Source organism: Charadrius vociferus, unplaced genomic scaffold (genome assembly GCF_000708025.1).
Source record: "Charadrius vociferus isolate BGI_N301 unplaced genomic scaffold, ASM70802v2 scaffold744, whole genome shotgun sequence".
NCBI lineage: Eukaryota > Metazoa > Chordata > Aves > Charadriiformes > Charadriidae > Charadrius > Charadrius vociferus.
This window is the reverse complement of record NW_009648252.1, coordinates 651,792-675,943: the sequence shown is the minus strand read 5'-3', so window position 1 is coordinate 675,943 and position 24,152 is coordinate 651,792. Positions and strand designations below refer to the sequence as shown.

At 42.0% G+C, this 24,152-nt stretch overlaps 1 protein-coding gene across 1 annotated transcript in view; it reads left to right on the top strand.

Moving 5' to 3' along the window:
• The first annotated feature begins 17,443 nt into the window (after positions 1-17,443).
• Positions 17,444-24,152, top strand: part of FAM81B (family with sequence similarity 81, member B) — a 149,724-nt gene continuing 143,015 nt past the window's right edge. The window contains exons 1-2 of the mRNA XM_009884338.1: positions 17,444-17,630; positions 18,359-18,554. Of these exons, the coding sequence (XP_009882640.1) occupies positions 17,444-17,630; positions 18,359-18,554 (383 nt within the window). The remainder of the gene's footprint in view (positions 17,631-18,358; positions 18,555-24,152) is intronic.

Genomic DNA, 24,152 nt, shown 5'->3' with positions numbered 1-24,152 from the left:
CACGCACCACGATTCCGGTGGCCCCCACCAGTGGCACTCCTCCTTTACACGCCTGGTTGTCCGAGAACTATCTCCGTAGTATACAAACTCATCTGAAATCTGAAAGACATCTATTTCCAACAAAGCCAGGAAGCAGAAATAAAATAATTTTTCAATTTGGTTCCAATTTAGCCCAACAACCATTATTCAGCTGGGTTATCTATTAGCTCTGAGCGAGCTGAACCCTTTTACACTAGAGGGGAACACAAGGCAAGACCATGATGGACACAAGATGCTCTGTTGGAAGAACTACCAACAACCAGTAGAATGGATAACTTCTAACTAGCAAACACTTAGTACTCTATTTTAAGACCAAAAATCAAAGACAGCGTTACTACATGACTGTGTACTAAGCACACTTATGGAGCTACGCTGTTAGTCTAACAATGTAAAATAATATGTTGGCTCACTTCTACAGAAGCTCTGGGGTTTAGACATTTACTGAGACGTCTGCCATTCTGGAGACACACAGGACTGAGGGGAGCTGAGGAGGAACACGACCTTGCCCAGGACTTGTGCCACTGTGATGTTTATGCCACACAAAAACCAATGCAAAGAGTCTGTGCATCTTAGCACCAGAAAGATTTAGTCTTCTGATGCCTGTGACCAGCACCCATGAAGAGTTTCTGCTACCCAAGCTGACACCAAGTCCAAGCTATTCTTGAGAGGGTAATTAAATGTTTTGATTTTTTTTTTAAACTCTCATTTCTGCGGCAGATAAAGAAAAAAAATATTGAATTTTCTCAAAAAAAATTCTAGAGCAGCTGGAAGCTCTGGTTGCAGCTATGTCATGAAGCTGTTCGCTGCTAAACCCCTTGTGATTCACTGACATGAAGAGTTAGCCGAGTATTTCCAGCCCCGTTGTTCACACCATGAGAGACACTTCACTGTGTTTTCCAGATTTAGCAGCTTAACGACCAGATGAACAAATGATTTTGTACAGCTGAACAAGCGCTGAGCATGCGGAAGGACTGTGAGCTAACTGACAGGTGGGTATACACGAGTAGCTGCACACCGGTAATAAAGGAAAAAGCTATGCCCGTTTTTGCACATCCCGTCCTTCCACCGTAGGCAGTGTGCACTGGTGAGAACCCAGTTCCACCTCAGCATGCAAGAAAAATGACTCAGCTTTGAAGTGGACAGGATGGCTGAAATCACCACCGTTCTCACATTGCGTCATTTTTCACCGTTTGCTCAAAACGTACTATAAAATAAAAAGACAGTGAATCTGATTCTGGTCACTGGGCATTACCAAAGTGAGGGGTAAATCTGTCGAAGTCAGACTAGAAATTTATGGCTAAAAGACGAGCATCAGGAACATCATTTGTGCTATCTTCTTACAAACCACACCATCAGGTTTCAGGCTCACTCATTAACTTCTCCCAGACTGACACCCTGAAGATTACCTACCGCTTTTGCCACTGGAAACTGTCTCTCACCCTTTTATATCACGATGAATACCAACACTCTCCTTCAAAGCTCCTAATATTTCAAACAATTAATCAGCTAAACCAACCTGAGATCAATGGCTTTGCTGCTCTCTTACCATTTATATACCATACCCTCGAGTGAGCCTGTGCCAGCAATTCAGGGTGTAGAACAGATTTAAGGAACTCTCTGGTGCAGGAAACAATTATCACTTCAGAGGAACAGATCCTGAAATTCGATATAATTTGTTCCATGCCAAACCTAAAAATATTCAGCAGTTTAAAAAAAAATAAATCTACACCTGTAAAACACTCCCTGTTCCAAAAAGGAAAAAAAGTATCTTTAGCAATACAACTAAAAAAAAGCTCTGAACATTTTCCTGTGCTTAAAAGTATATTTTGGAAATGCATATGAACTAGATGATTGAAGTAGTATTCTTATCTGAGACATTCAAGCAACAGGTTACAGCTCTGTTGATTTACTGTTCCACTTCAGTATTCTGCCAAGACACACCAAGATAAGCAAAAAGCACTTATTTTTCTCAGCATAAAACAAAGGCATCAGCATAAACACTTCCTTTGGCAGATAAAGCAAAAGGGAAATGTAATGAGCATCGTGCAAAAGGAGTGACAAGGGAAGCTGGAGATCTGGCTGCACCGACCGACCACGTGCGATGGACCGGGGTCGCTGTCAGGAGATGGGATGTGGAATAAACCATCATTCCTTTCACAGTTCCATACAACAGATGAAATTAAATCAAAGTGTCCTGCGAGGGGAAAGAATCAGAACATCAACAGCCAAGGGTTCACAGCATGGCATGAAATATTACCAGCTTTTGAACAGAAAAAAATATCAAAAAGTTTAAAGTAATGCCACTGTGTCTTCAATATTGCATAAGCAGAATTTTCCACTCCAGTTATGTTTGGCTCAAACTGATTTCTTCAGATCAATTTCATTTGTCAAGGCTTCATGCTTTCAAAACACCTGCTCGCAAGACATTCGGAAATTCTGAATATCCAAGTGGCTGTCAACTTGTCGGTGCAACTCATGGGAACTGACTGTGCTTCAAAGTTATGACAATAAAGTCAAGTGACACGCGGTTTTTGATTTTGCTGAAAATATTTACCTATTTAACTTAAGAGTTAATGATGATCGTGTCCTAAACCAGACTTAGCATGCTAGTGCTCTGGCTGAGGGCAAGCCAGGAAGAACTGAGAAACTTGTGAGTAAAAAGAGTTATACACCTCACCTCATCCTATTCATTCTGTTTTCCTTATTCCCTAAATAAAAAGTCAGGTGGATAATGCAAATCCAACTCAATAGCAATATAAAAGAACATTTTTGGATTTTAAATACTATTGAAAACGTGCAGAAATGATTACTAGCATTTTGTCTGCACTAATAACGTGCTTTTTGATTAACCAAGTGTGTGCTTGGGATGGGACTGGGTACTTTGTTCAAGCTCGCCATAGAACAGATGTTTCCCATAGACAAGATACGAGTATTTATAATGAATGTGAAAAGCCTCAACTCTTCTTGTGAAGATTTTGAATTGGATAAAATGTACTGATGAACTGTAAAAGTCAGATTTTGCCTGTGTGCTCCTTATCACATAATGGCAACAGTGCATACACGCTAGTCTGAAACGTCTCAGTTATGCAGGACTATATATTCAAGATTATTTCTACAGCATAAAGAAATTTTTAAAGCTAGCACTAATCATACATGCACACACACATGCATAAAAGATTCAGCCTCTTTCCTGAGCTCTTTGGCTACAGCTGAAAGAGCTAATTAATCCACTTATTAAGAATCAAATAGCAGTACTGACCATTTACATCTGCAGAATAACGGGGAGTATTTTTGGTGACACCTGTACTAATTGCTGCTCTTTGATTTTACTGGAAAGCAACCAAAAGCAAATGCTCATTTTCAGTGTCACACTGATTACTGCCAACAGCTCGCTACATTTCCTTCTGAAAATATAATGAATAGATGCAGAAATAATAACAAAAGATGTAAGCTTGTTAACATTTTGGAAGTTTTGGCATTCAGAAACACACTTTTTCTGTTGAGGCACTAACCCTGTCTGGCAGTAAAGGAAATCAAATACTGATATTGACAGAGCAATGAGAAGATATTCCACCAAGCTGTTCCTCCTTCCATCCGTCTCCACATCCTGTTTTGGGGATGGAGACTCAGTTTGCTGCCACTTACTCAAGTCTACCCTAAAATTTTACTCCTGCAGCACCACTTACAGAGACTAAGGTAGTGAAGCAAATAGAAAATAAAAACAAATGATCCCCCCTCCACCAAGATTATAAATTTATTCTTCAAAAAGGCACCCACGGCCACCTTCCCAGTGCTGCGCTCTGTCGTGCCCTCCTCACCCTCCCCACACCTTATCATCCTCCCTTGTTACAACACCAGTTACAAGCTCCCCTCTGGTCTCCCCTGTGATCATGCCAAATCCCTCTGGGGGTATCGGTGTTTCTTACAGACAGAAGAGCTCGCCTACACACAAGGAGTTGTAAGCACGGGGGTTTACACTGTAAGCTTTTCAAGGACTGACGAAAGTCTTTCCTTTCAGATACAGGTACGGGTGGATAAGTCTTTGCTGCATTTTCCAACTCTTACTCCTCTTTTCATCCTTAAAAGTGTACTGCCTTGATCTCTTTCTAACGGGTTGCGTAACTGCTTTTGGAAAGTCCAAAGACATTTTACCACTTTGTTTCTCCTCATCTGGTACTGCTTTGATAAATTCAAAGCTTTTTAATCTACTATTGATGAGCAATTCCTTTGTAGAAGACATAAGTTTAAAACTACTGTAACTTGGTATTTCAACTATCAACTTACGAATTTGTAACTAGAGTTTGATCAAGGTTGCAAGTACAGAAATATCAGTCCATTGTCTTTAAAATTACCTATTTTGGCTCAGCACTCCAGTATAGCTACTGCTTTCAGCTAAACATGTTTTTGCTAAGAGTTCTGCTGGTTTGACACTTGCGTTTTACACTCTGAACAAAGTGATTTGTTGCAACTTATGGGTTTGCTGTGGAACCATTTCTTTTCACACATCTTTCGCTGACAGTGCCTCTTCATTAAATCAGGAAATGGCACATCCAGAGTCATTCTTCTTCAGCAGCTTTTGTGGTGGGGTCTGGTGTAGAGAAACCCGTGTCCTCCCCAGCGGCTGCAGAGTGCCGTGGGACACAAGCTTCCCTCACCACCGCCGGCGCCTTTTCAGGAGAAGCTGGTTGCTGAAGAGGAAGAGAGGGATGGGTTGTGTGTAATTCCTCTGAGTAACATTAGAAAGGAGACCAGGAACAAATTAAGTAGGTGCGCTAGATAAATAAATGCACTTCTGATTTGACATACCTAATTAAAACTGCGGATCGGCGCAACGGCTGTGGCATTCCTATTGCTTTCCCTTCAAAAAATCCTTCGCAACACAGAATAGGGAAACATTCTAATTTGTTTAAAGTAAAGGAAAACAAAACTGTTTTCTACAAAAGAAACCCACATTTCTAAGTCACAGCTTTGGCTGTCCAGCTGCACACTACACGAAGCCTTCCCCAAAAGTAGCCCTAACCCTGCCGACATGTATACCAATGCACACATATCTGAATGCAAGCGGGCACAGGGGACCAATAACCCTCCGTCCCCCCACAGCACTGAGCTCTTCTTATGTTTTTATTTGTGCGAAAATGGACATTGTGAAATACCATTTCAGAAAACTAACAGCAATTAAAAAAAACATTTACTCACAACATGTTTGCAACATCCAGCATAAATGGAAGTTTCATGTCTATTGGAGGAAAACGTTTTCTAAATACTTTCTCTAAATTGCCTTGCCTTTACAGCCCATAAAATTCAGATGCTTATTTATGTAAGCCTGAAAGCTATGTTAGCAGAAAAATAATTTATTCCTGACTGCATATACCTGGGGTTATCTCTATTAAGGCGTAAGAAAAACCTTTTTCTGGCATCCAGAAATAAGTTGCTTTTCAGAAGCAAGATATAAACCAGGAACCATGTTTTTGACATGTTCCCAGTACAAAACTTCTCCAGCTAAACCAGTACGACTGAAACGTACTATAAGCACCTCTCCAGAAGTATCTTTCCTTGCTGCATGGAAACTTGTGACTGCACTGAAGACAGCCACACCAGGTTTCAATACAGTATCATACGCTTAATTACTCGCCAGGGACTTCAGCTGAATGGCACAGAGACATTTGCACGCAACAATTATCATCAAGATCATTTTGTTTCAATCTGATGAAGACGCTTCCAAAAACTGGAGATTACATTCATCTTAACCTGTATTCAGGTGAAGTCTACATGCAAAAACACGGAGCAAGATTCTGCACTACTGGAGTTTTCATAGTTGCTAAACAAGACCAAGAGTGTCTAACTGTCCTTGTTCCTTTAAAGGCATTTTCTTGCATGGTTTTTAACAGTCTTTATAGCAGCTGGTCACAGAAGGGCTTCCTACCGCCAACAGTTAAACTGGTATGTCCAGAAATAGTTAAATCAAAAACCAGTGTAAGTAGTGCAACAAACAGTGGCAAAGAAGAACCTGGTAGAAAAAAAAAACCACAAACTTGCAGTGAGAAGGACAGTCAAGTGCTAACCATGCAATTTGTGGTCTTCACTGGGAAAGCCTATAAACCTATAAGAGATGAGTATTAGTTCTGATACTTTCATGAGCAGTATTTTTTTTTTCCTAAAAAAACCCCACAGCCTTACAGCTATTATATTGTTCATGCAAGCTCCTTAATTCAACAGAGACATCTACTGCATAATCTTTGATGTAAGAATGAAGTGCAAAGTAATGACCACACACACATTTTCTGCCATTACCTACCCAACAGATATCCAAACGTCCCTATCTGAGCATACTGGAGGATGAGAACCTCAGCCCGCCTTGCAATACGCCAGTTAAGAAGGAATTCAAGGTTTCCGATCCTGAACATGACAAAAAGTAGGTCTTTCATATTGAAGAGATGTGCAATACTATTGAGCTTAACAGCCTGAAAGAAGCCATTACTGAAGTCTTTGGGTTTTCTTCCTGTCTATGGCAAAGCCTAGAACTGTTGCATGATACTTTTAGATACTCTCCACTTGCCTTGACTGACCCAAAAAATCTTCAAGTACAGGAAAAAAAAGGATGCTTTCCAGATATAGAAGCTGCAATAGCCACACATGTCATCACTAATTTTTGTGTTACTGATAACGAAGAGTGCAGAACTCCACACTACAAATGACAACTGATGCTGAAATGTGAGACTATGGTCCCACGACATAGGATTGTAGCTTTCCACCACAGTGAACATTTTCGCAGTTGCAGGCATGGATTTACTGCTCAGGCCTTTCGAGAACTTCACAGAGGCCCCAGCGATGGCAGCCAGTCGGTACTGTCATCCTGTGGCCCTGAGAAGTAGTTGGGGATGGCAGAACCCACCAGTTCCAGGGTGGGGAGAAAGGCTGCAAGATGAGAAAAAGTTGTAACCAGCTCAGAAGTACAACTCTAGGTCTACTGTTCCTTAACCCAACCCTGATATATACACACAGTTCCCAGGAGAGAAATCAGCTGTGAGGTGGAGTACAGTTTTCAAGGAACAGTACCAGTGGTGCTTTTGGGTTAGAGAACAGGAGGAGGCCCAGACCTGTAATGGCGAAACCCACTGTTGCCTGGTCCATACCCAACAAAGAATATCACGCCTATCTTTCAGAGACCTGACAAGCTGTTCACATTTTAGCTCCATCACTGACTGCTACAAGATGAAAAAGGTGAGAAAGTAAACTCCTCAAAATTTCTCAGAAAGGTCCTGGAATCCTGTGAAAATGGGGAGTGGACTGTACCAATCCCCTCAAGAACCCATCTGAGCCTCAAACTGGTTTACCAAATACCCGAGGGGGAGAAATACCATTGCAAGCAGGACAGACAAACCCCACCCACCAGAGTCATGCTGGTTCCCTAAGTAGAAATGAACCCTTCATGAGCAGCAGGATCCACTACGGGGCACAAGTACGTGGCAGCGGTCACGTCTTCGTAGGGGCTGGTACCACCAAACACCAGATAAAATGGGAAAGTGCTTTCCCATGGGCGTCTCTGGCAAGTATCAGAGTGAGACAAGAGACCTCCCAGCTCCAGAATAAAGCACTACTGCCATAAATAACTAATCAAGGGCCAGAGAAAATGAAACAAAACTCAATCAGCTTTCCGAGAGAGCGCTTGTCTGCTGACCGGTGACGCAACGATGGAGCCCTTTGGGTCGGGCAGTAGCAAAGGTAGAGCATTTTCACTCAAAAGTTTTACTACTTCTTTGCTTCTGGCGATTTCCAGTGATAGGTTCTTTTTCTAGAAAAGATATAAAATGTTTATTAAGCTGTGTATTTCAGCGCCCGAGTTTCTGGCAGGGAGCCGATGCTGCTGTTTGTCTGGAGTCTGTATTGAACACCACCAGTAACTGCTCCCTCTCGGGCTGCTTGCGGAGCTGCCTCCTCTTCAGGTTGACGCAAGTTCTGTTCTACTCCTCCAACTGTTTTTCAGTAAGAGAATTTAATTTATTGAAAAGTGTGGACAGCCCACAGCCTCAGAGCAAACACTTTCTCAGTGGGTGTATGCGGCAGCATCGCTATTCTCCTCTATCAGTCACTGAAGATCCTACAATATTGTCCAATTAGACAGCGTGGTCTCTTACCACGGCTTTGTCATCCAGAGACAGATGAGGAAAACTGAGTTATTAGCTGGCTCGGCCTTTGCGTTTTTTATGGGGGAAGCTCATAGTTCAAGAATTGATTCTTCAGAAAGATGTTTCCCTTCTCAACTCATAAACAGACATAGCTCTGATTCATTAAAGATTTGTAAATATAGCCTATTCTTACCATGATGCCCAAGGAGACCCACAATTTTGTCAGTGCTGGAAACTATTCCTAAATGACACCAGTAATAATGGAACTTATATGGACTATTATCGTATTTATCAAATCTCAGTTTAAGAAGCTCTTCTAGAATGGGGATAACAAAAATAGCTGATTGTCATCTTTCAGGAGGCAACTGCTCACCTTCTGTCATTAATTTATAACATGAAAAAGATTTTGGTCCCTTCCTTAACGCAAGTAGTGCCATCATCACAAAAATCATCATGCACAACTCTTGAAAGATTAATTTTTTTTAACATCTTTGAATAAAATAAGAGTATCAGCACAGTAACGGAGAAATTTCTGGATGCAAAAAAATCTGTGAGCGCCCACAAAGCCAGCATCATCACACCTGGGGAAGCTAATATGACACCAGAAAATTAAGCTGAAAATTCATGTACAGTCAGCACAACCAGAATAAACATTCCCATCAATCCACGTCTTGTGACAAGGGCATAACCAAGTACCAACAGGCCAGCTCTGCTAAAGTGGGTTCAAAGAGGTGACAAGACCCCCCACAAGGCACCCTTGACCACCAGCTCAGGAGAACCAGTATCAGTGCTGCTGGCAGGTGAACACGTCCTTCCTTTGCCTGTTGTTCACATCAAATACACTTTCTCCATCTTTGTGAAGCCCATAAATATCGTGAGATTATTCATCATCCCTGGAAGAACATATGGACATTATTGGGCTCCACCTTACAGCCGCACTTGTGCAGACCCTGCCCAGCCACCGGGGGCACCAGGGGAGCGGGGGATAACGCCTGGTGAAGGTCTCAGGAGAAACTGAAATGACAAACACCTCTCCTCTGCGCCCCAAACACCTGCCATAAATTCAATAGGATTGTTGAGCAGTAGCCTCTGCAGAAGTCTTTCATCCCAGGCCTGAGCTGCAGGCAGAGGACCTGCTGTCCCATCACAGGCACACTGACGTCCCATCAGATAGAGGAAATGCACATCTGGTATTTCTGTCGCTTAGACTCACAGTGAGTCCCACGATGGGAGATGTAACGCCAGTTCCACAAGGTGAAATAGAAAATAGAGAAATAAGCAAATCAACTGACTGTTTACCAATTTTTGAGGACAAGTGAGGTCAGGGACTTGGAGAAAGGAAGTGCTCTGGCTCAAGCTGCAGCTGGAGGAGGAACTGGGTTACCCTGGGAGTTACTCCTTCTCCTAAAGCATTGATGTTGGATGTAGTAGTTACAGGTTTGCCTCATTCAACACTGCTGACTAGGAAGTTCTACGATCCAAGTGGACTGGCACATGCCCAAACACAGTAGAGTGAGGAGAAGAATTGATTTCCTTCCACAAGCAGACAGCTTGCTAGAAATCCCATGGATATTCCCAGATAATTGGAGCTGTCTCAAATGTAAGCGGGCTCCCAGAGCAAATGTCTTCTTTGGACAATTACTGACATACTCCCTTTGCCCTCGAGATGTGCATCTCAGTGGTTTCTCCACCTGAGTTAATCCCTTCAAGGAGGATTGTTAAACAGAAGCGATTTGGTCAAATCTGCTGAAATCTATTGCAGCACCCTTCTCCCCAATTTCCTTCCCTACCCTGTCCCCTTCATCCATTTTTATTTTAGAGGGAAACTGAGCAAAAATTGCTTATGAGGAAAACTTAAGAGTCACAAGGGAGAAAGATCTACTCTTAGTTCTGGAAACAATATTAGAAAGGAGGATACCACTCTTCATTAATAACTAAATAACGAATAGTACGCAAAATATTTTTAGAGAAAATGTTATTGTAAGATTACTCAACTTACTTGTGAAAAAAATTACCAACAAGCTATCTTACCCCACAGGAATGTGAATCTGCTTACTGGCCTCAATCTTTAGTTAACAGAACTTCTCACAACTGTTTACAAAATGATCATCTCTAACTGAAAGGTAAAGTAAAGAAAAGAAACACCAAGAAATGTGTAAAGGCCCTTGATAAAATTATTAGAGAGTAACAGTTTAAAATCTATTTTGAGTGCAGAATAAAACCCTAGAATAAGTCAACTACAGGGAGATTTTCATGACCTCTCCTCCTTTTTCAACATCTTATTTTCAGCGTTGGGAGGTCACTCAACACTTTGTCCCCTTCTGCTCAGCACTGGTGAGGCCACATCTGGAGTGCGTTCCGCGGCTGCCCGGTATGAGAGATGCAGACATACTGCAACAAGTCCAACGACGCGTCACAAGGATGGTGAAGGGATCGGAGCATCTGTTGTATGAGGAGAGGCTGAGAGAGCTGAGACTGCTCCTCTTAGAGAAGAGGAGTTTCCTACCCAAGAGGGAGGTCCTCCTCCTGTGTATAATACCAGCCAGGCTCCCAGTGGCGCCCTGTGACAGAAGAGGCATGTAGCATATTTCACTTTAACATGAGAAAGAACTATTTTTCCTGTAGGAGGGCGGTGAAACAGCGGAGCAGGTTGCCCAGAGGGCATCCCCAAAGATACCTGAAAGCTGCTCTGACGTGGTCCTGGACAACCTGCGTGAGATGACCCTGCTCTGAAGAAGAGGTTGAACTGGGCTATCTCCAGAGCTCCCTGCAAACCTCGGCCATTCCCTGATTGCCTATTACTTTGAAAGATCGTAATAAATAAAGCATACGCTGACCTCAGCTACCTTTCCTCAAAGCGTTGGTTTGCCTTCCACTTCTGGTTGCCCTGGTACGGCAGCGCTGCTGTTGGCATTTGGAACTACCACCGTCCCCACCCCTTAACAGCAGAGTATGTCCAAGACACACATAAACCCCAAACACTTCCAAACAAGCCTGTATATATGCCTCACTTAAGTATTCATGTATGTTGCAACTTAAACCCTTCCCTGGCACATTCCAGTCTTTTTCTGAAAAGAAATCCATTATTTTCAAAGGTACAGCAAGACATACTGTGTATGACTACGTAAACATGAAGTCGCTTCTTGCATGCACTGGAGAGTGCCTTTGCCTGCACTCTCAAAAATCCCAAGAGTACATTCTTTTTCAAAAATGAAAAAAAAAAAAAAAATGTTTCTTTAAGCAGAATAAATGAAAATCATCATGAAACGAATTAGAGCTGACTGTCATCTGTGCAGAATTATTCAGTTCCCAGGACAAGCAAAAAGAATGAGTGTTCCTGTGCCGTTCTGGTTTTAAGAAGATTATTGGAAGTTACATGGGCTGTCTGAGTGCATTTTTGCAGGTACACATGCACTTGCACTCACGAACATGTGATGCGTGCACAAAGTAAACGGGGAAATAAAAGCAGTCCGTAAGGGACAAAAATACACTGAAAATACAGAAATCGCATACCTTTTTCTGTCCAAAATAAACCTTGACTTCCTAAAACTATCAAATTGTGAAGCGTTAAAATCATGTCTACATTTCCTTTTTCTATTTTTTCCAAAGACTAAGTCTCAGGCAGATGCAGCACTATACTAATTTCTGACAGTGAGCGTTTCTATCATCTCTAGAGAAACTTGCAATATCACGCACATAAATCCTCTCACTTGCCTGAAGAGTGCAGAATTACACTGCAAGTTCTGTCAAACATGGCACATGAAGGATAACTCAATTGGGAACCAGAGACAGGTGTCACAGCCGTATCAAAGATGATCTGTGAGCAATTAGCTGTCTCCATTTCAAAATGAGATAAATACCTGAAGCCAACATACATGCCATATGCATCATTCCCTTGAAAAAAATCATCTTCAGTCGCTGCATTTAAAAATACAGTCCACATTTTCACAACGGAAAACCATACTAAAATATTAACTTAACTTTCCATATTATTAATCCTAATCAATTATGTACATAAATATACACACACTGGACATAACCTAGGCTATTCAGAAGTAGTCTTATATTTAAATTGTATGACAAAGTTGTATTTTAAATTTTGGGAAATCTAACTACCACAACATGGCATTTGAATTATTTTGAATTAATTTTTAAAGCAAACACAGCGATAGTGTCGCTACCAGTAAAACAACAATAAACTGCTCCTAAGAGGAACTTCCTTAGTGCTTGTTGTACTCACAGTTCTAAAAACCGATGTTATGAGGACGACTGGTATGTAAAATACAAATGGCATTTTAAAAATAAGATTAGAATTCTACAGTCAAAGCTTGATTCACTTGACCATGTGCTGCCTATATCTTTAGATATGTTTGATTGCCATTAAGGACCGACAGTGTGTTACAGCCACAAAACCCATAAAAATCCACAAACCACTCAGCAGAAGACAGGTATCTGAGAGCAATTTTAAAGGAAGAAGAACAGTCTTCGACCTACCAAACCTGCCAGAAATTAAACAAACAGATTCTTTTGTTAACATGGAGAATTCAGCAAAAGAATGACAACAGTGAGATCTCAGAAAACCTCCCGTATTCTTCACTAATGCAGACATCAGTCTGGCTGTGAGTGATGCTTCTCCCCGTGCGATTCTGTACACCCTAAACTGAAGACACAGCTTTCCTCGTTCTGTATTATCCACTTAGGGCACGCAGTGTCCGTCCAAAGCAAACATTTAATTATTTTCAAAACAGAGTTGTAAATTACCTACATTTTAAAGCAGGAGGCATATACTACTACATCAGAGCACATCAGACCTTGCAAAAAAACTACATTCCTACCTTACCAGGTCCGAACGGAGAAGCTCCTCCAGCTCTCGCCTCTCTAAAAGACAGGAGCGAGTTACGGGAGCGAGCTGAACACCTTTCGCTTCACAAAGACACCTGCAGATCCCAACCAGCCTCCCGAGCTGACAAGTGCTCGGCAGCACTGCTCACCTCCAGCTGGCAGCAACAGCTCCGTGCAAACACCATCGGACTACTGCCGTCAACTGCAGCGGCTCAGAACAAAAGTAAGAGAAGTCTTGATCCGTGAATATGTTTCAACACACACACACATTCAGAGGAAATGACTCAACTATCTCCACATCTTCAAACCCTGAAAGCTGCTTCCTCCACCCTCCCCCACTGCAGATGATGGTGTGAGCTGAAGGGTTCTCCGGTTTATTTATTAAATAGCGCTGTGAAACAAATATTAAAGCTCAGCTGGTGATCGGTAAATTACAGATCATCCCTACACTGACTTTTTTCAAATAATGTCTTGAGCGGAGAAATACTAAACTCAAGTGTTTGTTTTAATAAATGCCTATATAAGTATTCCATGAAAACAAAAGAGAACGCATACTTTCTATCCTAGTATATTAATTCGGAAGATATTCTGAGATTTAAAAACAGTATTCAGATACCATCTGATATTCATCTCATAAAATTTCAGGGAAAAAAATTTTCTTGGCCATTATAGAAATATCAGAGGCTGAAAAAGAAGGAATTGAGATAAAAAGGAAGTGATAAAAATGTAGACTTCATCCAGCTGAATTTCAATCTGCATTCAGTCATAACTGAGTAAGTATTCCACAACTGGAGATGCATTGTTATTTGTTTGGCATTACAGCCTGTCTAGTTTTATACACCTTTAGTATGGCAATTTATTTCTTTAATCTCTACCCACTGAAGAAAATCTTGCTTTAATTTACCTTGAATCTTGAATACAGAAAGAGGAGTGGCTCTCCTTAAAATCTCTATACCTTGCACATTTTGCAGTCGTTTCTGTTCCTGTAACACCCCTCTCTCTCAGACTGCTTCTGATGTATGGGTTCTCAGTTTTCTGGGGTTTGGTTTCTCTGCAGTACACATAATATTCTGCAGGCGGTGAGAAGCGAGCACTGTTTGGAAACGCGGATTTTCTCCCTCCATTCCACAGAGACGCCCCCGGATGCTCGGGACCCTCTCTCAGGTTGGTGCCGTTCACCCGGGAATATGCAAGCCTAGATTTAAATCCAGCAGTGTGACTTTGAAATACCCGTTTTAAACTTTACAGATAATCAGAAAGCACACAGCAGGCTGCACCCAAAGTGGGCAAACCACTGTTATTCGTATTTTAAACGTTGAAATAACTCATTTAATGCATATCATTAACGGCTGTAATGAAGCACGGGTAAGAATTCCAGACTCTTCCTTCAACAGCACGTTGCTACAAAGCAGATGAGTTTGGTGAAATTAGTTATCTCGTATCACATAGCAGCCAACTTGCACACTAAACTTGGTCAGAATGTTCCCCTTTTTTCTTAATTTTAGCTTAGTTTATCACTTCAAAATGGTGGAGTTAAATATGCTTTTGGCATTCACTTCAGGACGAAAAAAATAAAAATCGCTGCTAAAGAAAAAAGAGCACAGATGAGAATCACGCACCTAAGGCAGGAGACTGTGACTTCAGGTTCTGATAGATCCACCTGAGATGCGACACGCTGAAATAATAGAAATCACAGGAAATGGGTGCAGAAGAAACCTCAAGAAGTCATCGCTCCCATGGCACGAAGAAAGATCATATGTCTGACATATATATGACACACATGTGACCACATACATGACGCTGCCAAAATCTCCACGCCAACAGGTGAAGAGAACTTACATTTTGACAGACTTCTCCTCACTACCAGCACCCAAAATAACTTAGGAGAAGAGATGAACAAGGAGTAAAGCATCTCCCTTCTCTACTACAAGATATTTTCCCTAAACCAGAAAAATTTTATCTTAAAAAATGATAGGGAGTGCTGGTTTTGTTACTGCGATAGGGATCTCTGTAGCTTCTGCAGCTTCAGATGCACGCCCCTGCCCTTGCCCACATCATTTAATCCCTCTATGCCTCATCTTCAACCACTGGAAGCAGTGTAAAGATTCTCCCTTACTTTGCAGATGAACAGTGGAGCACTCGGATATTGCTGGGAGAGGGTCCACATCAGGAATCGTAACATTTGTTATCTCCCTGACTGCAGCTCTGGATAACAGTCATTAATTTTTAAGTGGCACGTACGTTGCTGTCCTCATTTAGTGGTAATTTCCAAAGAACCTCGCATATTTTCCATAGAGGAAAAGCAAGCAATGGAAGACACAACACTACAGAAATAAGAAATTGTAAGACGTACGTTTTTTAAAGCAATGTCATCTATCACTGCTGTCTGCCTTCAAAGCCATAAACCCCATCTGCTCCAAACTAATAAATACTAAAGGACAGGTTCTTACATACGGTCAAAATCCACCTGGGTAGAGCTCTTTGCAGAAGTGGCTTGAAAGACGGTAAAACAGCCATCACTTTGCATGGTGATAAAAGAAAGCACTTTGCCATTCAAGACCACAGCAACATGCTGAAACAGGGATGCTGCTGATGGGGACCCACCCCAACGCGCCCCGCAGACTTGCGGACGTACCAGGGAGACAGAGATCGCTAAACTTCCCCTCAGGTACGCTCTTGGGAAGGTATCCCTTTCTTGACCGGTGCCTCCTGAGCTCTCCATCATCCGGCCAGTCCCAACAGCCGCTCTCCTGGATCCTCACGCTGAGGGCGTCCCCCAAAGCCAAGGACGACTTCTCTTCCACACCAGCAAAGGTGCAAAGGAAACGAGTGTGGACTGAGCAGTGCCCTCCAGAGCGCTCAAGTGGATGCTTGGATGAAAAGGTGTGAGGCTGAGCACCCCCCACTACAGCACACACGCAACGGTGCGCACCTCCTGCAACGCTGGGAAAAAGTGGGGGGTTTTGGTCTTTTTTTTTTTTCGTTTTCAGAAGGTGCCTCTCTCCTTAGATCTAACGACACACGATGATGCACTGTTACACCAACAAATGTTTTCCAAGTTTGGGTTCTGAAACCCTCTTACAAGGGATGAGAAATCAGTTATTTGGAAGGTAAAACGGGTCTCATAGCTCTCTCTTGTGAGAGAGAGAGAGAGAGTCAGCAGACAACGGACCTGCGACACTGAGTAAAGTGTGTTTAAAATGTGCATTTTCTGCTGAAGCTCATATGCCAATAAATACACACAATAACAACACTTTCTACAGAATCCACGTGTACATTCCAGTCAGATGACCTCACTTTTGAAGCAAACATCTGAAAAGATTCTTTACTCTCATTAAGAAATAATAAAAGGTGATTAACTACACCCTAACCTAGTCATTTGAGCAACGCATTGCACATTGCCCTGAAAGAGTGGAACAACTTATTTCAGCTGTTCCACTTGGACAACAACAGTGTTACGTTTCTTCAGAAAACTCCACAGCTTTGTGAGCAGCATCCCGTTTCCCGGAGCTTGCTGCACCTTTCTAAAGGAAAAGACTACCGACAAGCGTTTTGTAAAGTTACTTCCCGATTTAGCATTCTAAATTAATACAGAATTAATGAGATATAGCTCCTGTTGGTATTGGTACGATAAGGGGAAAATAATTTTCATTTAATGAAAAGACAGTAATTGTAACCCTGCAACAACGTCTGATTAGAAGGATGCAAGCATACTGCATTCAATATTAAACTGACAAGTACTGTGTTTCTTTCAACTCAAGAACTTTTGTTTAATGTGATAGTATTTTTTTATAGTATTTTTTTCTCGATTTCAGAGAAGCACTTTCACTGCTGGGGAACGCCTAACCTTCCAACCACAGGCACGTGCAGCAGAAGGAGGTCCGGGCTGTGCCGATGGGGAGGACGCCGCCGGGCCAGCGCTCCGTCCTTCGTTCAGTCTGCGGGGCCTTAATTCCATAACTGAGAGACCGAACAGCAACCATAACCACCAATGACAACAGTTAAATAATGGTACCAAAAACTATGACTCAGCTAGTGTGAATAATTTACGTGAGTTAAACTACTAATGCCAATTTCCCTATACCTTGACTAATGGCTCTGTTTTCTTCTGTCTAGTGACAGCACGCTTCATCTGAATTTCTTATTAATTATGTCTGCCCACGTGAATTATTTCTGCAGATGGAATCAAATGCACTTTACTAAGATATTGAGTTTCCTACCAAAATGTGAAAAAAATACAAAAAAAAATAAAATAATGATTTTACTGAGTCTGTACGCCCTTACAGGCCTCCAGCTTTACCCCTGCAGACCACTGAGAAGTCAGTTGCTGCCAGCTGGAAAGAAAACTGAAACCAGCTACACCTTGTACATGTAGACAGCTTGGAAACGAGTACTCTAGTCCTGCCCACCATGAGCAGCCTCTCCAAAAACCAGACATGAGAGTGCATCTTCCAGGAGGAGACGACCGGGCGTCTCATGCCCGTCTGCCTGTTATACCACAGACGGGTGATGAGGATGAAGAGGCCTCTGACACAAATCAGGGCAAAAACTTCAAGCACAAGGACCACAACTGTCCTTCCAAGACTTTCACCAAAAACCCTGGTAGAGGGGATTTCTCCAGATGTAGGGAACAGCGAGTCTGGAAGAGGTACAAAGGATCATCTATGAATTTCCTAGGGAAGATACTATCTACCAAATCGTCTGCTGGAACTGAGTTATCTGCTACCAATTCCATCATTTACACTTTCACACTACTAACCAACAGACAGTAAAAATGCTTCTCATAATATGTTCACAAAAGAATCGCCTGAATCGTGTCGTGGTTTGGACCGGTGGGGATATCGGAGAGGCTGTTAAATCAACATTTAAGAGAGGAGAACACAAATACGCAATATTTAGACCAACAAGAGTTGCAGAAGGCCTGGAACGGCATCTGCAAACGGGCACTGATGGTGGGGCCCTGCCCTGTGCCACCATATCAGGCAGAGCGCGTGGCGTCACGGGACGTCTGCAGCAAGCCCACTCACCTGTGGGGAGTCAGCGGCCCACACCACAGCCTCGCACACAATACATCTTTAAAAAACAAAAAGATTGCATGGTAATATGCTTGTATAGACAAGTGTGGAAGAATAAAAATTAAAAACAACTAGAAAGCCAGACGGGTGTGAATTGTTTCTCTGCATTTTACATTACTAATGCAGTTTATACCAGCTATTTGATCCTCTGCGGTACATAAACCCCAAAAGGTTTGTGGAATTCCGCAGGCATAGGGCAGTGCTGCTCACCTGCCACTGGTACCCGTGGCACACGCTTGTGCTTCGCTCATCTGAAAAAGTCTATTTGCTTGCCAGATAGACCAGAGCTGGCAGGTTCTAAAAGAGGTCACCAAAACCAAGGTGATAGCTACGACAAGATGACTGGCTCGCTGGGTGAAGGGAGGGCAGCATGTGGTGTTCATCTCCACATTAACAACGCCTTTGGCACTACCTCCCATAATATCCTCATCGATGAGCTGACAAAGCATGGACTGCATGCGTGGACAGAAAGGTAGGCTGAAGACTGGCTACACCACGATGCTCAGAGTGATGTGACCAGCAGTACAAGGTCCAGCTGGAGGTCAGTCCCTGCAAGTGTACCCCGAGGAGCAATACTGGAGCCATCACACTTAGCATCTTCTTTATTCACCTGAAGACAGGGCAGAGCGAACCCTCATCATTCACAGATGATGCAAAACTGGGAGAAGTGGCCAACACACCAGAAAGCCATGCCGCCATGCAGAGGGACCTGGACAGGCTGGAGAAATGGGGAAGTGCCAAGTCCTGCACCCAGACAGGAACACCACCATACACCAGGAAACACTGGGGGCCAAACAGCTGGAAAGCAGATCTCCAGAGAAGGTCTCGGTGGACACCAAGTTGATTGTCAGCCAGCAACCTGTCCTTCCAGCAAAGCAGACCAAAGGTCTCCCAGGCTGCACAAGGCAAAGCATTGCCAGCAGGTCAAGGGAGGTGATCCTTCCCCTCCGCTCACACAGGTGAGGCCACATCTGCAGTGGTGTGTTAGGGGCTCCCCGGTATATTTAAAAAAAAAAAAACAACCAAACAAGACACAGTTACTGGAGTGTGTCCAGCAAAGGACCACAAACATGATGAAGAGAACTAGAGCACTCGCCATACGAGAGAGGCTGAGAGAGCTGGGAATGCTCTGCCTGGAGAAGAGAAGGCTTGGGGGATCTTATCCATGGGTATAAACACCAGATGAGGGGAGTACAGAAGATGGAGTCAGGCTCTTCTCAGCAGAGCCCAGTGACACGACAAGGGGCAATGTGCACAAACTGAAATACAGACAACACCATTTGAACATGAGGAAAAAAGGTTTTTACTGTGGGGGTGGTCAAACACTGGACCAGGTTGCCCAGACAGGTTGTGGACTCTCCATCCTTGGAGACACTCAAAACCCAACTGGGCACAGTCATGGGCAACTGGCCGTAGGTGGCCCTGCTTTGAACAGGTTGGACACAACAATCTCAAGAGGTCCCTGCCAACCTCAGCCACTTGGTGCTTCTGTGAAAACCTTTGCATTTTATCTGATCATGTAACAAGAAAAGAACTGTTTGAGGACCTGCTGATTAGAATCTCATTGTTCAAGACACTTCAAGCTAATAGTCTTCCTACGTTTGCCGATGAAGTAATTAGCGATACTAAATTAACTAAAGGAACCATATAATAAGGGTCAATGTAAAAAAAAAAACCCACGTAACAGTAGGCCTGGGGAAAATCCGTATTAAGAGAATAAAGAACAGATGTCAATTATTATTTTATTACAAGCTACTCAAATATTCAGTTTTATATTCTCTAATCCCTATGCAGATGATTTTGCATATAGATGTGGAAATACTACACAGAGTATGTGCAAAAATGTAAAAAACTAGATTACTTAAGACACTGGTTTTCCAAGCACTTTAATCATTTAGTGACTGCTTTGATAAAAATGACAGGAAAATGCATTTTATTGCTGCATAAGGTATTCTGAAATTTCTCATTTCAACCGAACAGACCGTTGTGCACAGAAATGCTCACTGGTACCATTAACACAGGCGTTGGTCCATCACTCCCCACAACACTCATATTTGGAGCCCAAAGGCTTGTTCATAATCCGCACGCAGCACAGGCTATGCAAGCCGTCAGGCTCTGCTGTGAATATGCACAGTGATTTAAAGATTTGCTCTGTTTCTCTTACGATGGTGTTTCTGAAGCAGCTTGTTCTCTTTAAAGGTATAAATGATCAAACGATACATAGGTCTGGGGATCAAGGGCAGGGTTTAGAGTTGGCAATGTGATAAAAATGCACCTGCTACAGTATAGGGTTAGCCCATCACATTCTCATATAAATAGTTTTAATGCAAAATCTGACCTTGGTTGTTGAATAAAATAAATTTTGACAAATTTTACCGTTGCACTCTTTGCTATTTGACTTAGAAGATATTCTGGTTTAGATCTCACTATTAATTATCAGATACTGTACTTTAAACTTTAGAGAAGAACTGGTAAGTAAGATTTCATAAATTAGAAAGTTTTGTCAACTTGAAACACTGACTTACATGTCGAATTCCTTTTTCTTTTTTTTTTTTTTTAGTTTAGCAAAAGGACAGCATCTATGATAATTCAATATTGGTGGAACACTGTCAAAAATAAATTATTAAATTGAAATTATCGTGTCCTCCTCTTAATCCTCAGCAATTAGTCCTGCAGGTTTCTAAATTTCACTTATGTTTTTAGTACACATATACTAACATCTCAAGAGTCATCCTGGAACGACATCTGCCTTTTGCGACACTACAATAAAGCCCACCCACCAGCAATTGTATGCTTCCACTGCTTATAGAAGGGAGCACATAAGTACCATCTATAGGGAAAGCTATCTCCGCAGTAGATTCATGCTTGGAATCAGATGGAAATGTAATTTCTCTTCTTTCCACTAGACTTAATCTTTTCACAACTTCAGTTAACTTAAACTCTATGCAGTTTACATTCCTCCTGAAGAGCAAAATGAAGTTTTGCTTGAACTAGAAAATATGTATCCTACGCCAACATAAACACATTGCAGACAGATGCACGCTAGAAAGAGTCACCATGTCCCAAGTTACCCAAAACCAAAGTGTACTGAAACACCTTCTTTTTCATCTCTTACCCGGAAAAGCTAGCAAAAAAAAGAGCACTTCTTCCTTTAAAGCACTGCTGAATCATGCAAATGCAAAATGCACTTTGATGCATTTAAAACTTAGGTCCAAAAAAGGCGATGATAAGAGCTAATGGAGTTCTACTTATTTATTTATCTATCTTTTTAAGAATACATTTACTTACTCTCAATTAGGAATTTAGTTTCACTGTTCATGCATAATGGAAGATAATGTCTATGGTATTCATATAAATTCCTGGAAACATTCCTCCAGCCCTTTCTGGATTGAAACCCGTTCTAGAGCTGTGTTACAAAATCAGTTTTCATTCATGTCTCTGAGACAAACGAATACAACTCGAGATGATTTTGGTTACGCTACTGCCTTGCCGTATAAATTGGGCGATCTGCTCGGGTATGCCTACACACAGTGCAATTCCATGCCAAAATCCCCACCCAGCCATGAACAACCTGGTTCCAAATCAGGAGCTCAGAGCCGGGCATGGATGAGCAACTCCATGCTGACACACACAGAAATGCCCCTGGGACCTTAAACTGTTGGTTTTTTTTTTTACATTGCCTTTTGATGACCTGTGAAGCTCTATAGTGACATGTAAATGTGAGCAGCTAATTCAGGGCAATAGTTAAGTTTTTTCATATTCTCCATAAACACATTCTTAAGTCTCTGTCGCAGTCCCCATGCAAACTGGGTTAATACCTCTTTTCACATCTTCACACAAATGGGCTAAGGCAACTCTTACCAGCTGAAGTATCTGGCAGCACTTCTGGCAGAACTCACATCCCTGTTTTTTTCCTGCCCTCCAGCTTTGAATATTTCTGACACAACACATTTGATACGTTTCTTGTAACTTTCTTTGGGTAGATCTCTTCTGTGTATTTCTTTCACCTCCCCTAACATCTTTCAAATCATGAGAATTCTTGGGGGAAGAAGTCTATTTTGATAGCAGCATGACAGGCAAAGCTGCCATAGATCTTAACACTTATTTCACCTATTGTATGGAAATTACAACTTTCTTCCCCTAATTCAAGAACTGTCTGACTTTTTGCTGGTGGATTTGGCAGTAGTACCCGTAGGTTTTTACTTGGTGGCATAAGCCATAGGATTTTGCCCTGAAGACCTAAAAAAGCCAATTTGTCCTTACCAAACTAAGTGGAAACCACAGCTAACATGGAACAACACAAACTTAGATTAAATCCTTATTCTTTCGATATTACGCAGCACATACTTTATTTGCAATTTCTGGTTCTGTTATTGCCACCTGTAAAATACGCCTCCCAGCTCAGCTGAGTAAAAAACTACCCAGAGATCACACAATAAAGAGCTGTTGAAATGCTTATGCAAAAGGAACTCCTGGTAAAGAACAAACCGTAACGTGAGCACTCATTTAGAATTTATAGATGTCAATATATTTCCCCAAATGAAAGAACAACAACTTAGTAGAAATTCTAGGTCTATAAACACAATCTTGAACAGCATTGATTCTCCACTTTAAAACTCATAATTTTGAAATGCGTCTTTGTAACCCAACTTGAACTTCCAGGATCTGATGCGTGAGGACAGGGCTCGCGTGGGTGTGGAGAACCAGGGGATGCAAAAAGTAGAGGCACACGTTTGCAAGTCTGCTACTGATTTCTCCTTTCTAAGAGCCAAAGCCTTTGTTAACCGAGTACCCCTTAAAGATGACACGGAAAAGAATCTTGTACAAGGTCTTGCATTTTACCTAATTTGAAAAACCATTAAGGATTTTGAAATAAGCAGTTATTCATGTAAATGAGAGGCTATCCACTTACAGTTACATACTTATGTACTAAGGGAGCTACTATCTTACTAAATGCTAGTGGAACTTAAGAAGAAGCTCTGTGAAGAACAGAACTACCGCAGTTTAGATTTGTAGCCCTGCTGCAATGTAACGGCTGAAGACGTGAACTTGGTATAAGGAGACTCTTGAGAACCCAGACTGGTTCACATTTCTTTATTTTAATCACTGAAAATGTACAGTGCACCTTCATAGGCACAACGGGCAGTTTTTGTGTTTGTACACGTCTTTCCTTTCCACCAGTTAAAAACACTTAAATATTGTTTTTAACAAATATTATGGCAGAGGGTACAGTTCAGATGTCAAGTGAGCACGGGTTATAACAGATGTTTGGTTATAACACAATCCCAAATTAAGACAGAAGAGGGCCCACAGAGTGGCATGACTGGGGACACTTCTGCTACAAAAAAGCCATACAGAGAGAAAAAAAAAAAAAAAAAAGTTCTGTGCTGAACTAAAATAGCCTGAAGTCATGCTAAAGCAACTGAAAGTGGGGGGTTTTGAAAAGCTTTATAGACTTTTGTAGATCACCTTTTAGAACACACCATGTCCATCAATTATACTGCTCATAAACTTAAGACAACTGTGTTTCCAGAGCTGATTATACAAACACCTCAGACAGCACAAATCTCTCATTCACCTAAGAGGCCACTTTGCATCCCTTGACTTTATAAAGGGGTTATACTTTGCCCTTTACAGTAAAGCAGCCGTCTTCAATACATCAAAGACATGACTACCATGAAAGTGCTCCAGTTAACCTTCTGGACTTTCCTTTTATAATAACCACAGTAGAGAGGACGAAAGCTGGGACACAGCCACTAAACAGAAGGGGACATAAAAACCGTTAGAAGTAATACAAAATTCATAAAGATATTTCCTCCAAATCAATCTAGCACCAGATTTTAACTTTTCTATCAAAGTGCAGTTTTGTGTGTAATTTTGTGCGCAATTTTGACCAAGGAAGGCCGTTATAAATAGCACTCTGTTGTGCGTGGTGAGGAAGGAGGCAGCTGAGACTCTTCCTCTGGATGTGGTGCTTTGTCCCTTTTCCAACGAGAGAGCAGAGATGCCCACTTTCAGCAGCAGCGCTGGTCTGTGAATTCCAAGGGCACGTCTCTGACATTCCGCTCTT